Source organism: Biomphalaria glabrata, chromosome 2 (genome assembly GCF_947242115.1).
Source record: "Biomphalaria glabrata chromosome 2, xgBioGlab47.1, whole genome shotgun sequence".
NCBI classification, from domain to species: Eukaryota; Metazoa; Mollusca; class Gastropoda; family Planorbidae; genus Biomphalaria; species Biomphalaria glabrata.
In genome coordinates this window covers 17,606,546-17,624,193 of record NC_074712.1, presented here as the reverse complement: position 1 = coordinate 17,624,193, position 17,648 = coordinate 17,606,546, and the positions used below count along the sequence as shown (strand labels likewise).

Here is a 17,648-nt window from a genome sequence, read left to right as displayed (position 1 = left end):
TACAAATGCAAAAGTAAATTTACTCACAAAATAACAAATTGAAATAAAAAAATCAAAACATTGTTGTAAAATTGAATAAGTTAAATTTATTTAATTCAAAAATATAATACGGTTTTCCTTTGATTAAATTTCATCATATAATAAATATTTTTCTATTTCTTTTAATATCTTCATCCAACAATTTTACTATCATCCTTATGTTCCTTAAAAAAAAAGAAAAAAATGTAATGTGTTTTAGTTAAAAGTACTTAGCTGAAAATACCATAAATATTTATATTAAAATAACTAACAATTAAAATATGTTTTTATAATGACATGATACTTTGTAAATAAAGGTTTAAAAAATATAAACATTTTTGTGATATTTCCTTTGTTATATCTAACAAGGAGAATTAAAAATCTCAATTATTTCAAAATTCTATGTCTTTGGTTAATCAACATTGTAACAAAGTATGAAGGTCTTATCAATTTCATTAAACATAGGGTATTTCAGCAGTGGCATAAATAGGGGGAGGAGAGAGATGGGGTCCAAATGAAGACCCCAAATGAGTTACATTAAATATTAAGCAATTATCGCATGTCATGATGTCCAATGTCAAAATGCAGGGACACCTAAAGAGGTCAAGCTCTTCAGGCGTACAAATACCTAGCTACGCCACTGTATTTCTGAGTGTCAAAACAATGATTCATGCACGCATTGGTTATATACAAATGGAACACATGGACTCAAACAGTAAAGGTAAAATGATGTAAAAACTATTCACACAAGCAGCAAAGACACAAATAAAAAGGAATCAACTGGCTTGTCCTTCAATAACCACCAGAGGATAGAAAAAAAACAAAAGGGGGGTTGAACTTAAAAACAAAACAAAAAAGGAGTGGTGTACGAATAACTTCCTCTCTTCAAACATTTTGTGCTTCTAAATGAACTTACATGGCAATGTCACTTAGTTGTTTCTGATTTATAAGTGCTATTGAGAAACTCATTGAAAGAACTCCTAGTAGCAATGCACCACAGAGCACCAAGCCCAAGTTGTAAGCTGAAAAAGATGAACCATTAAACCTGGTACCACTTGCAGCTTGAGCTTATGTAACAAAATTACAAACAATGTCCATTATCAGCCTACCTTCTGTGCAAGTTAACAGATATTTTCTTAAAGAAGTGTTTCACACTTCCGCCTAAGATTGGTACACTGGTCTGGCTGGTTTCCTCTTTGTCATCACCATCAAGGTCCATTTCTGGACTGCTTCTTTCTGAAATATTCACATAAAACCAAGACTAGGCAAGTATGTTAGTTTTCTAAAATAATAATACGAAGAAATGCTAGCTTAAAACCTACTAAAAGTTTTTTTATTGTCAAGATCTAGATAATTAAAAAAAAGATACTTGTTTTAAATTTTCCAAGAAAGTTGCAAAACTTAGCCTCATTTGACCTCATTTCTCTTTTATTTTATCTATTTTTTCATCATATAAAAAAAAACATCCAATAAGAAAGTCTGTTTTTTCAGGCTTTTATACTGTCTTGTAGATGTTTTCAGTAGAGTTGAACTTAGTCAATTATTTACAGACAAAACAGTTTGAATAATGAAAAAAAAACAACAATTTTACCTTCAACAGAGCCATCTGAGTAATTCAGATTGGCTTGAGTGGTGTTGACAAACAAGTACATGAAACAAGATGGTGTCTCAGAGACTGTGTAAACTTTATGAAATACATCGGCTGGAATCTAAACCAAATAAAATAAAAATCAGGAATAAATGATACACCCAATGATACCCACACTCCTCTTAAGATTGAAAAAGTGATGCAAGTGGAGGAGAAATTTCTTGAAAGTTGTGATAGAAATGGAAGTGCAAGGCATGACTTATATTGATCTAGTTATTTGAAACAGCAATTAAAAAATTAATGTAATGCTGGCAATGAAAAGGTTGGAGAATAGACCACTGAAGTTATTTTAGTTCTTGCTAATTGCTGAAATAAATTCAGCAAAATTTAAAAAAATGACAATATTGTGCAAAAAAAAAAAGATACATGTAACTCAATACTTATAACATAAAATAGACTGGACCTAAATAAATTAACCAATAGTCTAAACTTTCATTAAATCTGTTTCTCTCTTTAAAACATATAATCAGATCCGAGAAATGGGGGTAGAAGCTACCATGTTTTAGAAGACTTTGAACCTAGAAATTGTTTGTATATTTATATATAAGATATATATTTAAATATATAAGACTAATAGTATTAACAGTTATAATTAAACTATATCTAGTATCATTATTCATTGTTGTTTTTAACTCAAAGATTCTAAATAAACAAAATTTTATTGGACCTGTTTAAATAACAATTATTTATGAAATAATAAGTATATCTTTTTTGTTTGACACTATACATAGATGAAAAGTTAACTGTTTCACACCACTACATTCTAATTGACAAGGAAATGGGAGATCACCTGAAGAGATTCATTTGTTTTCACAGTTATGTTGAAGTCTTCCAGCTCCACAATTACTCTCCCCTTGAGAACTGTTAATGTTGTGTTGCTAAAGTCTGGCTGGACATAGTTCTCTAACATCAAGCCTTAGGAACAATATAAAGTAGAAATCCATTTTCAGGCTAGCATTGTCTTGGGGAAAAAAGTAACACAGTGTAAACACAATCACATAAGCCACATTCAAATAACAAATAAGCCACATTCAAATAACAAAGACATCTTCTTATCTTATATAATACAGATGCTACTTCAAAAAAGATGATTACGTCCTACGCGTCATGCACACACTCAAGAAAATAAAGCACACACTTGTCATACCCTTTGACACAAAACACACAAGCACATAATACACAAAAGACACAATCATACAGTGCACAAAACACATTACATAAAACACAATTGCACAGTACACAAAACAATTGGTACACAAAACACACAATCACTCAGTACAAAGAACAAACATTACACATGCATTACACAAAACACAATCATATTGTACACAAAACACACAGCACATAAAACAATCACACAACACAAAAAAGATACAATCATGCAATGCAATAAAAAATCCAGTACACAAAACATACTGTTATAAACCTGGTGGTGGCACAGATGGGGGTAGTGGTGTGAGTGTAGTCAGCCGACGCAAATCGCCCCAGGCCAGCGCTAGACGAGCGGTCAACCGTGACGAGTTACGACGGTCAGCCGAGTCGTGTGTCAACAGGATGGTTCGGGAAGGATCGACGTCGTGAACAGAGCTCAGTAGCGTCACGAGAGTTGTAGTCATCTGACCACCTAGAAACGTCGAGCGGCGTTCTGTCCGGTTCTAGAAGGCCAGTAGGGACCCTATATAAAGAGCGACGGTGTCGCAGTCAAGGGGTTCAGAAAGCGGGTTCACGACAGGAGTTCAGAACACGGTCGACTACAGCACAGTTCAACGGTGTGGTTCTGTACGGAGCATTACGACGGTTCAGTGCGGAGTACTGTCAAGTACAGTTGAGACGAACGGCGTCTTGATCTTGGTCTGTGATCGAGTCCGACACAACGAGCCCAAGTGTGTGAAGTCAGTCCCGAACTGTTGAACCCAGTGCAAGCCCGGAACGAGACGGAGAGGCCAGTGCAAGACTTGATACGGCGGAACGGTGTTATCGGAGAGATATTTGTTATCGCAGAGCTATTTGTACTGTTCTATGTGCTGCCAATTGTACAGTATTGGATGTTATTTATGGACATTAAACCTTTACGTTATTTTGGAGCCCTGACTTGTCAAGTTCTTTAAGTTGGTGGTGTATGGTGCAGTTTGCAGAGAGCCTGGATAGTGAGATTCGTAACACTGGTGTCAGAAGTGGGATCGGATCGGAATCGGATTGGATCGGATCTACTATGGCTCGTCTGAAACTGCTGTACGAACTTGAATTTAGAGAACTGAAGGAAGAACTCCGTGATCGAGATCTGAAAACGAGCGGAAATAAAGAAACCTTACAAGCACGCCTCCGAGAATGTATAGTTGAAGAAGAGGAAGATCCAGACACGTATCTGTTTGAAGTCGCACCAACTTTAAGAGAGTTCTTGCACCAACAGCTAGATGACTGGAAGGAAGAGTTGCGGGCTATGAATACGACATGGAAGAAGTCCAACGAAGAGACCTGTACCAAGCTTGAAAAGATGTATACCTCAGTGAAGGAAGTGACAAGCCCCGTGGTGAAATCGATGGACGTGGTGGAAGAAACCCTGTACGACCAAAGAGACTTGAAAGATAAAGGAGCTGCGCCATCGTTAAACAATGAACTACTAGCCACCCAAAGCTTTGAAGAAATATGCAGTGACAACGGCAATGCTGATGAATGTGGTGCTGCCTGTCAATCTGAAAACAGGGAGTACAGACCTGTGGAGCCGAAAGAGACAGATGAAGAGACAATGGAAGCTGCCTATAGTTCGAACGAAGCTTGTGATGCAGCTGTACCTGATATGAGCACCTCAAACAGCAAGACATATCAAGTGAATGTTTGCTCCGCGTCCAAGCATTTTGCTGAGGAACGTTTGCAAGTTGCAAGTGGCGTACGAAGGTGGGACCCTACTGATGCTTGCCCAGATTCTAAGACCAGCGAGAGAAGCCCTGATGGTGACCATAAGAACCCAATGAAATCTGACGAAGCTGTTGAGGGACATTTGCAAGCTAAGAGATACCAGCCAGGTCCGTACCCAACAGCCGTTGGTCCAGCTGCCAAGACTGGAGAGGAAAGTCCTGATGGTGGTAAAGAGAATCCAAGGCAGTCTGACGTTGACATTGATGGACATTTGAAAGACGAAAGTAATCGACAAGGTCTGAAACCAACAAGTGATTGGCCCGATACTGAGACGAGAGAGAGAGGTCCTGATGGTGGTGAAGAAAGCCGAATGGAGCCTGAAGCCGAAGACGAGGGACCTTTGCACCTGGAGTGTTGCCAACCTGCCCCACCAGCATGCACTCCAGACAAGGCTGAAGATGATGATCTGTTCCACAATTCCCTGTCCTGTGGATTTGAATCCCATCCCAGTCCTTCTTCGCAAAGCCCTTTGAAGCCACCTCTTTTGCCAACAATCTTGGTAATCCCTGCCCTTACATCCTATACCTCTCCATGTGTCAATTGGCTGCCCTCAGTACCAAACGACAAGAGAGCGATGCAACTACAACGTCACTGCAACAAGAAGACGATCAACTGGAGGAAAAGAAGAAGGCTGCGTTTGCTTAGTCCAACGTGCATGGTGATGCTACCAAGAAATAACTGCAGCCACATGAAGACCAACTGGCGGAGAAGAAGAAGAAGGCTACTTTTGTTGAATGCAAGATGGATGACGATGCAACCTCGATATCACTGCAACCACATGAAGACCAACTGGCAGAGAAGAAGAAGAAGGTGACTTTTGCTGAGTGCAATATGGATGACCATGTGATCACGAGGTCGATACAACGAGATGAAGGCTAACTGGAGGAGAAGAAAACGTTTTCTGAATTCAACATGGATGGCGATGAAAGCACGACGTCCATGCAACCAGGTCAAGACAAACTGGAGGAGAAGAAGGAAGCGACCATTGCTGACTGCAACATGGATGGCTCCGTCAAGCTCAAGAGGCAAGCCAACCGCCACCGATCGACCCCCGCCTGCAGCGATGAAACTCTACAGCCAATGTCATGATTGTTGCTTCTGTCCGGGACGGACAGATCTAAGGAGGGGGCAGTGTTATAAACCTGGTGGTGGCACAGATGGGGGTAGTGGTGTGAGTGTAGTCAGCCGACGCAAATCGCCCCAGGCCAGCGCTAGACGAGCGGTCAACCGTGACGAGTTACGACGGTCAGCGGAGTCGTGTGTCAACAGGATGGTTCGGGAAGGATCGACGTCGTGAACAGAGCTCAGTAGCGTCACGAGAGTTGTAGTCATCTGACCACCTAGAAACGTCGAGCGGCGTTCTGTCCGGTTCTAGAAGGCCAGTAGGGACCCTATATAAAGAGCGACGGTGTCACAGTCAAGGGGTTCAGAAAGCGGGTTCACGACAGGAGTTCAGAACACGGTCGACTACAGCACAGTTCAACGGTGTGGTTCTGTACGGAGCATTATGACGGTTCAGTGCGGAGTACTGTCAAGTACAGTTGAGACAAACGGCGTCTTGATCTTGGTCTGTGATCGAGTCCGACACAACGAGCCCAAGTGTGTGAAGTCAGTCCCGAACTGTTGAACCCAGTGCAAGCCCGGAACGAGACGGAGAGGCCAGTGCAAGACTTGATACGGCGGAACGGTGTTATCTGAGAGATATTTGTTATCGCAGAGCTATTTGTACTGTTCTACGTGCTGCCAATTGTACAGTATTGGCTGTTATTTATGGACATTAAACCTTTATGTTATTTTGGAGCCCTGACTTGTCAAGTTCTTTAAGTTGGTTGTGTATGGTGCAGTTTGCAGATAGCCTGGATAGTGAGATTCGTAACAATACTATTACACAAAACATAATAAAACAGTACAAGTAAAAAAAAAACACTCTCAATAGACAATCTTTGGTCACGTTACTAGGCAAAAGTGCTGAGAAAAATTGGTAGAAAATATATTTAAAAAAAACCCCATCAATTGGACACAAAAGAAACTGTTGAAGTGAGAGAAATCTGTAATCTGTACTACTCTGGTAAAAGGTGCTAATAGAATATACCTGGGAAATCTGCCATGAAAATCACATTTGTATTCTTGTTGTTGTCATTGATCAAAGCTGCCTCCATCTGATCCAGTTTCTCTCTCCAGTTTGACAAATCAACAATCAATGGCATTATATAAGATGGTGTTTCAAAGGGACTCCACTCTGCAGTTAATATGTCCACATTTGGATTAACCATCCTATCAAGTAGGTTTGAAATGTGTAAAATTACAATCGAAGTGTATGAAACATAGAGAGTGGAAGTAAATAATAAATGTTTTTTCAACCGAATCAACAAAAAATGTATACTACTAAAAACAAGTAAAAAAGAATGTATTGAGAGGTTCAGAAACCAGCAACATTCATTTTGGATAAATGTCTACCAAAATCCAAAAAATGAACAAGAAAATCCAAAGTAAACTTAATGGCTTTCAAATTTTCCCTAAATAAATTAATAGCAATCATATTCTTTTTTTTATATATACATATATTTTGCCTTTTAGTTCTAATTTACATTCAAAAGACATTTTAAAAAAATGCAAGAAGAGAAAATATAAAAGAAAACCATAAGAGAAAGACAAAAAGATGGCAGAAAGTGGCAAAAGACAAATAATTTTGTCATGGGCAATGAAAAAAATAAAGAAAATTACTTCATAAGTCAGAATTATTGATACTCTTATCTTTAGGAATAGTGGTAGTTTGTGTGAAATTTTTGCTTTTAAAAACTATACAACTGCTACATAGATATAAAATTGTTTAAGTGATGTTAGTGGTGTGCAGGGTCGGTCTTATGCCACTGCAACCTATGCAACCGCAGTGGGCCCCGCACTTTCATAGGCCCAGTGCGAATTCTAGGAGTAAATTATTAAGTTAAACCATTTTAACTTATTATTAAAGGGTTCTTAGAATTCTTCTGAAATTCTAAAATATACGAAAAAGTCATTAAAATCTCATGAAATTATTAAAATCTTCTGAAAACTGATGCAAATCTCCATAAAAACTGACAAAATTGTCATTTCGGGGTGTCATTCAATATTGACGACACCAATTTAAAAAAACGGTATTGTCAGCTTTGATTAAATAAAAATATAATAATAAGAAGAATTTTAACTACAACAAGAAGTTCAAATTTTTAATTTACTTTAATAGTCACTGGCATATAAATATAGATATAAATCCATATTTTATGTCTATGTCTTAATCTATCTCGAACTCTAAAAAAAAAGCGTTATTTTGCTAGTCGATAGTAAATCCAAAAAGCAGATCTGAATGTTTATCGGCTTTTTGTTGGAAAACTACTATCTACTGTAGATGGCTCATAAAGTGATTTTGTACTTCGTAAAGTATGAATAAAATGCAAAGACGAATTTATTTTCTAATACGAAATCTTATTTTTTACTTATTATCCTTATCACAACCCAGAATGGGCCCTACGCAATCCGTTTCGCATAGGGCCATGCAATCTGTAGGACCGGCCCTTGTGGTATGGGTTCTGGACTATTGTCTCGATGGTCCAGGATTTAAATTCTGTCTGCTACTATCCCTTGCCATCTTGCATGAGGTTTAAGCTCGGATGTATTAATCTTCAGTTCTGAAGAAACATTTCAAAACATGTAAAAAAACGAAAGTGTTTTTTCCTTAGCTTAGGATCTTAATTTGCTTTGTTTGTGCGCTTTTTGGATCTTTGATACTTTTTATAACTTTATTCATTAAGAACTGGATGAGTAAGAGGTTGACTTTCTCCTCGTCAGATGTTTCAATGGAATAGTTATCAAAAGTACATTTACCTTTGCTGAAATCTCCCATTCAACGATTGCCAAATGTCAAAGTAAAGCTCCACATTGCTAACATTGAATTTCTGAAGATTTCTAGCAATGCACACAGCATACTGTTTGATCATGTCTCCATGGGTTGCCCACCTTCTGTTGTTATAACTCCACACCTGATGAATAACCAAATGATATACAGCAATAATAAAAGGCCTAATAAAATCTATGTATATGTGGTATAGGGAACTTCAATTTGAAACCAAGTCAGATAAGATCATTTTTATTGGTCAAAACAAATGGAAATTCTGTTTGACTTCAATTGATCACCTCAGCGTAACTACTATAACAATAACAATATACATGCAAATACGAACAACATTCACACACAAAACATATACATGCTCACAACCAGCCCATTATCAATTAAACTTCTATGTACTTCTCAGTGTAACACTCTGACCAAAAGTGAGATAAAGTTCTTAAATATTTCTGTTTTAGTCCTAATGGAAAGGAGATGATAATTTCATCCAGATCTGATGTAAATGGTGTAATGGGTGCAGGTTGTCTTTAAGGATCATGTGTGTTTTGGAAAGGCATCTTTCATGAAAAATTCTGCAAGAGATGGTAGCTGTTTTCGAGTGATATACGATGCTTTTTTAATTAGTCTATTTAGTTTATGTCTTTGTGCCAGTGAAGTATTACCATACCAGCAGCTGATGGCAAAGTTCATTAGATTACAGATGGTTGCTGTATAGAAAAGTTTCATTATTGTTTTAAGGTAGAAGAGTCATTGATGAAGTTTGGTGTAAAGGTTTTGGAGTGAACACTGTAAAATAACATTTTTAATTAGTTTTTTTTTTATTTTAAAAATATAAATGAACAGGTTTATAACCTACCATAGGATCTAAATATCCAGTGTCACCAGTATCTTTATTATGGTAAGATATGCGGACATGCTGTATTTTCCAACGATGCACCATCATATCCCATGAATAGCCATACAAGCCATTGGTCCAATTATTGTAACCCTAAAAGAAAAACATTTTAATAGACAAATAGCTAGTAGTTTTACTGTAATTTGTAATAGTAGAGATAACTGATTTCTAAATTTAAAAAATGTACAAAATACATTTGTTGTTCTTCTTCGAGCCAGCTTTTTAATGGTCATCTGTAAGCTTATTTGCAGTCTGTCCCAAGGAAAAATAGCACAGTGTTTTTTTTTCATCTGTCAAGACTGTCTCTGTTATGCTAAGTTGATGTGGCAATAAGGTTATAGTGTTTGAAAGTTTTTTAAGGGTGGGCACAATGTCTATAAGGGTGGGTGTCAAATTGATTTGGTTTAGACTTAACTTTTCAATATTACAAGCTGCCTCACATAACCAAATTCTAAGATTCCTCATGTCAGGTAAACCATTGGAACTAGTTGCAAGTAGGAACATGATGGCCATGATAATGCATACTTGTCATAAAGCAAATATTCAAGAAACCTTAACAGTTTATGTCTATATATAGGACTATGCACCATGTCCTAAAGCAAACATTAACCCTGTTTATTGCAAATTTTCATGTAAAACGACACCAATTCATTGTAAACACATGTGCACAGCTGTTTAATTACAATTGGTTGGTTATTTTTAGATTCTGATTCATTTTTTTTCATAAAATAGGCAATTACCAAAAAAAAGCAGCCCACCAGCACAGTAGCAATTTTGGAAATTACTGAAAAAGCAGTACACCTGTCTGGTAGTGCTATTGTATTTTGTATTAATATTTCGTCACATGGTGTGAAGCACAACATGAAAGAGGGAACATGACTGGGGAATGCTTCAAGTCTTACAAAATGACTAAACTAAAACAATGTGAATGAGAATAGGATGGCAGAATAGTCTCTAGACGAGTCTTTTTTTTTTTACCTTTGTAATGCCATGGGAGTATGGAAGGAAACACTGTAAGGCAAGGAACAGAATCGTAAACACAGAGACTGCTTGATGAAGAAAACTTGGCTTTGTTGGCGGTGTCATTTCAGAATGTTCTTTCAAATCTTTGCCAGTAGGAGTCTGCAAAGCACAAATCTCTTATTTATAAATAAAAAAAAAAGAGACTTCAACTCAACTTCATTTTTCCAGCAATAAAATAAATCTAGAGATTGAATGATTTCTATTAGAAAACAAATCGGATCAATATTAGTTTTAATTATATTGGAGAAAGTTTCACCTAAGATCATTATTTTAAAGAAAAAGTCATCTATATAATTATGATTTGACAGAATGTTGAGTATTTTTCCTACCCACATCTAATTGTTGATATAGACATTCTAGTTCATTAGGTTTGCTTTTTTTTTCTATGTTATGATTGAAAAGCAATTTCTGAAATCCTCCTAACTAATGAGAAAAATATTGTTTTCTTGAAATCTTTTCTTTTTTTAATTAGGGTAACATTTTTGTATTTCTAAGATATATTTGAGAGTTTGATTTATTATTTTCTAATTCACTTTGTAACTTTCTTTACCCAAAATGTCTCAAACTTATTTGATTTCACTAATGGTTTGATTCTCAACAGTCAACATTTGTTTGTAATCTGCAGTTCTGTTTTATTTATCTTGGGTCACACACAAAACAAAGCATGCATATACAGTGTTCTAGTAATGGCTTAAAAGGATTAGATAGCATTTTTTTAATAGTTCTTATGAAATTAAGAAATATTCAAAATAAAATGTTTTAGTTAGTATAATCAATTTATGAAATTAAGATATATTCAAAATAAAATGTTTTAGTTAGTATAATCAATGCGCAAATAATTTTTAACAAATGTTTTGCGATAAAACTGAAAATATTAATGTTTATAAATGTATATGTTTTCAAATTCAATGAATTTTTGTCAGCCATTATACACTTTTTTTTTTTACCATCCAAATGAAGCAAATGTTCCAGTTTATAATTCTTTTTCATCAATCATTCAATTAAAATTATTGCATTCAGATTGATTCAAATGAAGTGTATTGGCAGAATAACTATGAATAGATTGCTGTATCTAGTGTACAAAATAATGGCAGTGTTGATAAGCTATGTGTTTCTTAAAAATAATATTTTCTGCACTTTTTAGTACTGCATAATCCAATGTTCTAAGCTTTCCATTTGTGGCACAAAATAATTTCAGTATGAAGCAGTCATTAGATTTGTACACTTCATTGGTAACAAATTTGATTTGATACAAAGATCAACTGCCACACATTAAGATAGTGTTTAAATTAGAGCTGAATTCTTTTTTCATTTAGTTAGCAACTGTTAACATGATGGTTATAAAACTAGGGAAAAATTTGACTCTCTGATGTTATAAATATGGATAAAATTGCATTAGTGACAATTTATTGAAATATCTTCTTTGAAAAATCATTTTATTAGATATCAGAATATTAGATTTAAAAATTTTTAAAATGCATTGGTAATATTGTTGTTTTTACTTGATTACTTGAAAAAAATATGACCCATTTATGTCTCCTTTAGAAACACATATTACACTATAGGTTATGAAATTCTGTGATAAGATAAAACACCAACAAGGGAGACAACTACTTAGAACACACTGATATTAATTAAAAAATAAGGAGATAAGTAAGAAAAAAAAATCTTTTTGCTACTTTTAACAACAAAATTTAAAAAAAAACAACTTACTCTCACGTTTGATTCTAAGTAAGAAAAAAAAATCTTTTTGCTACTTTTAACAACAAAATTAAAAAAAAAAAAACTTACTCTCACGTTTGATTCTGTCGAGTGATCTTGATAAACACAATGTGAACTTGGCTGGAGCTCTTGCTCATATCTTAGAAATATGCTGAAACAGTTAGGAATGTACCGTGACAGCTTTCTAGGCCAACTTGGTGAGCAAAACAGAAGATTGGTGGTCAGCATGACATAAGGAAACATCCCTGGCAAATAAATAGAAAATATCATAAACATAGTCTACTTAGTACTTACAGTAGAAAAGAAGTGATGCCTGTTGGAGTGATCGTTAAATGAACTTGTGTGTTACCCGTGCTTGTAATCGTGCTAGTATTTGTAATCGTGTTCGCATTATCGTAGTCTGTGAATCGTGACCAGTCTGTACTGTGTTATTGTGTGTATCAGTCGTGTTTTATTGAAATAAAGCCTTGTTTCTAAGGTTATGAATTGACTTAGTATATTACAATTTATTTCAATACAACCATTCTTAAATGGACAAGTTTTTGCGTCCCAATAGACTGGATGCTGATCCTAGTTCAACTAATGCTTCAGTTACATGGAAACATTGGATTTCTTGTTTTGACAGATTCGCAACGAAGGTAGGGGCTAGTGAAAGCGAACAGTTTGACCTGCTATGCAACTTTGTGTCTCCATCCTTATATCAGTATATTTCTACCTGTTCTAAATACTCAGAAGCAAAATCTATTCTTGAGAATTTATTTGTGAAGGCCCCTAATGAAACATTGGCCAGACATTTGCTTGCAACTTGCAAACAAGAAGTCGATCAAAGTCTTGATCAATTTGTACACAAGCTGAGAGTGATGGCCAGAGATTGTCAGTTCCGAGCTGTCAGTACTGACAAAAATGAAGAGGACGCCATTCGCGATGCCTTTGTTAGCGGCATGCGTTCGAGTGTAATTAGACAGAGGCTACTTGAGAAAAGATCCCTTGACTTGAAAATGGCTTTAGATATTGCCAAGACTCTCGACATGGCCCAAAAAGAATCCAGTTCGTTTAGTACTCCGTCTCAATTGGTAGAGTCATCTCTTTCGTCATCGGCAATCTCAACCGAAGAAATGGTGGACTCAGAAACAATCGCAACAGTGAATACTAAATGTTTCTTTTGCGGAGGTAGTCGGCATCTCAGAGCGAAATGCCCTGCCAAAGACTGCATGTGTCATTCGTGCGGGAAAAATGGACATTTTTCGAAGGTTTGCAGGTCTCGCAACACTCCTATAACCAAAACAAAAGTCAAAACATCTCCTAGCCACGAGATTAAAAGACAATCTTGTAAAGATTGTAGCTGCATTAAGGACTCTACACATCTAACATCACTAATTGCTACTTCGTCTGTACCTGGTTTAACTAAATCAACAGTACACATCTCTGTAAATGGCGTGAACCTAAAAGCCCTAATTGATACAGGTAGCGGGGAAAGCTACATTTCTTCAAACATACCAAGAGAGTACGATTGGTCAGTGACACGTTCAAAGCACAAAATTTCTATGGCGTCATCTCAACTGTCAAGCGTCACAAGAGGCCACACGTTTGCATCGCTAAAATACAAAGGGGAAGTTTACAATCAATTCAAACTTTCGTTACTAGATGAACTTTGCACTGATGTAGTGCTTGGGTTAGATTTCCTCACATTACACAAAGAACTGATAATTCCATTCAACGGTGGTCGACCTGCATTTCATGTCTGCTCGCTCAATGCTGTTAAGGTAGAGGCACCACAATTGTTTGCAAATTTATCCCCTGATTGCAGACCTATTGCTACTAAATCTCGTCGTTACTCCTTCCAAGACACACAATTTATTAAAGCTGAAGTTGAGAAATTGATACGAAACGGTATCATTGAACCTTCCAAATCACCTTGGAGAGCTCAAGTCCTTGTCACGACCAATGAGCGGCACAAAAAGCGAATGGTCGTTGATTATAGCCAAACTATAAATAGATTTACTTACCTGGACGCTTACCCCATGCCTAGAGTGGATGAAATGGTGGAGAAAATTTCCAGGTATGAAATCTTTAGCACATTGGATCTGGAGAGTGCTTATCACCAAATACCTATCCAACAGAGCGAAAAGAAATACACAGCCTTCGAAGCTTGTGGTAAACTCTACCAGTTTTGCAGAATACCCTTTGGGGTCACTAACGGTGTAGCTTGCTTCCAGAAAACCATAGACACTATTATAGAAAAAGAAAAGTTGTCTGACACGTTTGCCTATGTCGACAATGTAACAATATGTGGTACAGATGTAGACTTCCATAACAAAAATCTGTTGCATTTTCAGAAGGTAGCTCTGGAATACGGAATAACTTTCAACGAAAGTAAAAGTGTATTTGCTACTAAGAAGGTAAAGCTGCTTGGATGTGAAATATCCAAAGGGCATTTGAAGCCTGACCCTGATAGATTTCAAGCTCTGCGAGATTTGCCACCTCCAAAAGATCTGAAGTCTCAGAAAAGGATTGTAGGACTTTTGGCATATTATGCTCACTGGATACCAAATTTCTCAGACAAAATGTATCCTATAATGAAAAATCAAATTTTTCCTGTACCTACAGAAGTAAAAACAGCGTTGGAAGACTTGAAAGAAGAATTGCAGAAAGCAGCAATTTTCACCATAAAGTATGACCATCCTCTAATTGTGGAAACTGAAGCTTCTGACATCGTAGTAGCTGCCACTTTAAATCAAGAGGGAAGACCTATTGCATTCTTCTCTAGAACTCTTTCACCTACTGAAAGGCATCAATCTGCCATAGAAAAAGAAGCCACTGCAATAATTGAAGCCATATGCAAATGGAAGCATTATTTGTGTGGCAATCATTTTACCCTTATTACGGACCAGCGGTCTATTTCATACATATTTAAAGACACTCATGACAAGAAAATTAAAAACGATAAGATACAACGGTGGAAATTGGAACTAGCAAGCTTCAAGTTTGATATACAGTATAGACCTGGGAACGCCAACACAGCAGCAGACACCTTGTCTAGAGGGCACTGTGCAACCATGACGAAACAAAGTAGCCTGAAGACGTACCATGACTACCTGTGTCATCCAGGTGTCACTAGACTTCTACATTATGTCAGGTCAAAGAACTTACCCTTCTCGGTTGAAGAGGTCAGACAGACCATTCAACAATGCAGAACCTGCAATAGAATTAAACCGCAATTCTATAAGGAATTTGCAGGTACGCTCATCAAGGCCACACAGCCCTTTGAAAGAATAAGTGTTGACTTTAAAGGTCCTTTGCCATCAGCTACTCGCAACAAGTATTTGTTAACAATGATTGACGAATATTCGCGGTTTCCATTCGCTTTTCCCTGTCCTGATATGACATCTAAGACAGTAATAAAGTGCTTCGACCAGTTATTTTTCCTCTTTGGAACACCCAGTTACATCCACTCTGATCGTGGCACATCATTTATGTCCACAGAAACTACAGAATATCTACATTCTAAGGGCATAGCCACTAGCAGGACAACGCCCTATAATGCCAAAGGAAATGGGCAAATAGAAAAGCTGAATAAAACATTGTGGCAGGCTATTTTATTAGCATTGGACTCAGGGAAGTTGGAACTATCACAGTGGGAATCTGTGTTGCCCCAGGCACTTCACTCAATTCGATCATTACTGTGTACTTCTACTAATGAAACTCCACACGAACGGATCTTCAAATTCAACAGAAGATCGCCAACGGGAACATCCTTGCCTACTTGGCTACAGAACCCAGGCAAAGTATTACTAAAATCCCCTGCAAGATCTTCAAAATTTGACCCATTGGTACAAGAGGTTGAACTTATTAGCTGCAACCCACAGTACGCCCATATACGATTTCCAAACGGCCGGGAGGAGACAGTGTCGCTTAGGCACCTGGCGCCAAAGGAAAGTTCCACGAACGACTATTTCGAACCAGAGAACGGTATTCTGCCTCAAGAGGTCGGTGACTCTTTGGATCTCTCACCAGGGAGTCGCTACGGGCCTGACACTATCAGTAATTCACAGAGTCCCACCCCAATGATGTACAACCAGCCAGAAGTCATCAGTGACTCACAGGGGAGCCACCCAATGCCAGAGGCCAATATTGACTCGAGTCCCGTACAGGACAGTTACGACTTGCAAGGAGAAAAGTCTACGCCAGAGATACCTCCGGATCATTCCCTTCATACGCATGGTTATAACCTAAGACCCAGAAAGAAATAAAGGAGGGGTGAATGGAGTGATCGTTAAATGAACTTGTGTGTTACCCGTGCTTGTAATCGTGCTAGTATTTGTAATCGTGTTCGCATTATCGTAGTCTGTGAATCGTGACCAGTTTGTACTGTGTTATTGTGTGTATCAGTCGTGTTTTATTGAAATAAAGCCTTGTTTCTAAGGTTATGAATTGACTTAGTATATTACACCTGTGTAGTGACTTCCTAGGACAATCAGAAGGGTTGAAAATCATTGATGAACAAGATGTTTTGAAGTTAGGAATGATGGGTGGCAAGTGGTTGAATGATATCAACTGATGGACTATCTAACTGAATAGACTGGGAATTTGTAATCTGAGAAATTGATTTGATAGCCCAACTCTAGTTGTACTTGCTAAGAGCCTAAAGACAGCACGGAAACTTGTTTCAAGATACCCCATAGCGCAGATACATCCTCACACATCTAATGAATTGAGAGACATGTTGTTGACATAAGTTGCTAGACTATCTAGCAGCGGAGACTAGAATCATTTTTTTTTAGAAATTAATTTGATAATTCAACTTCAGTTGTGTGTGCTAAGTGCCTAAACGCAGCATGGAAACATTGTTGTGATGCCTCATCCCACATGTCAAACAAAAGCACACCACACATGCTAAAGTAGCATGTAGCATTATACACAAAATTAAAATAGTAAAAGTAATCCTAATAAGCTGAGCGGTAAAGCGATTGGCTTCTGAACAAAGATTCCCGGTTCGAATCCTGGTGAAGACTGATTTTAAATTCTGGGATCTTTTGGCACCTCAGAGTACACCCAGCTCTAATGGGTACCTGACATTAGTTGCGTAAAGAAAAGGCGGTTGGTCATTGTGCTACCATATGACACCCTTGTTAACCATGGGCCACAGAAACAGATGAATTTTACATCATCTGCCCTAAAGATCGCAAGGTCGGAAAGGGGAACTTTACTTTTAATCCAAATAAATTAGTTAAGACTACTCTAATGTGTAAGGAAACTTACCAATGGGAAAGATCTGAGAGTTCATGAAATGAAATGAAGTAGAAATCAATAAACCTAGAGACTTGGTCTTGTTGATGAAGAGCAGGAAGCCAACAAAGAGATCAATGAATAAACCTCCAAGATGAACTATAATCAGATCAATCTTTTCATCACTCAGAAATAATCTAAAAAAACATATAAAAGACAAATGTTGATAATTTATAATGCAGAGTGTGCCACGTGGGAGTGGCTTTTTTAAATTTCCCAACCTCTTCCGTGGATACATGGAAAGAAACAAGTTTTTT

General features: G+C 37.1%; 1 protein-coding gene across 4 annotated transcripts in view; it reads right to left on the bottom strand.

Moving 5' to 3' along the window:
* Window positions 1-60: 60 nt before the first annotated feature.
* LOC106056263 (vitamin K-dependent gamma-carboxylase-like) overlaps window positions 61-17,648 on the bottom strand; it is a 29,798-nt gene continuing 12,210 nt past the window's right edge. For all 4 annotated transcript variants that reach the window (XM_056019466.1, XM_056019468.1, XM_056019467.1 and 1 more), the window contains 11 exons: window positions 17,365-17,528; window positions 12,175-12,350; window positions 10,339-10,482; window positions 9,322-9,453; window positions 8,444-8,598; window positions 6,675-6,856; window positions 2,457-2,581; window positions 1,610-1,727; window positions 1,128-1,254; window positions 935-1,040; window positions 61-203 (listed from right to left, as the gene is read on the bottom strand). In XM_056019466.1, the coding sequence (XP_055875441.1) occupies window positions 944-1,040; window positions 1,128-1,254; window positions 1,610-1,727; window positions 2,457-2,581; window positions 6,675-6,856; window positions 8,444-8,598; window positions 9,322-9,453; window positions 10,339-10,482; window positions 12,175-12,350; window positions 17,365-17,528 (1,420 nt within the window). In that variant the 3' untranslated portion in view covers window positions 61-203; window positions 935-943. The remainder of the gene's footprint in view (window positions 204-934; window positions 1,041-1,127; window positions 1,255-1,609; window positions 1,728-2,456; window positions 2,582-6,674; window positions 6,857-8,443; window positions 8,599-9,321; window positions 9,454-10,338; window positions 10,483-12,174; window positions 12,351-17,364; window positions 17,529-17,648) is intronic.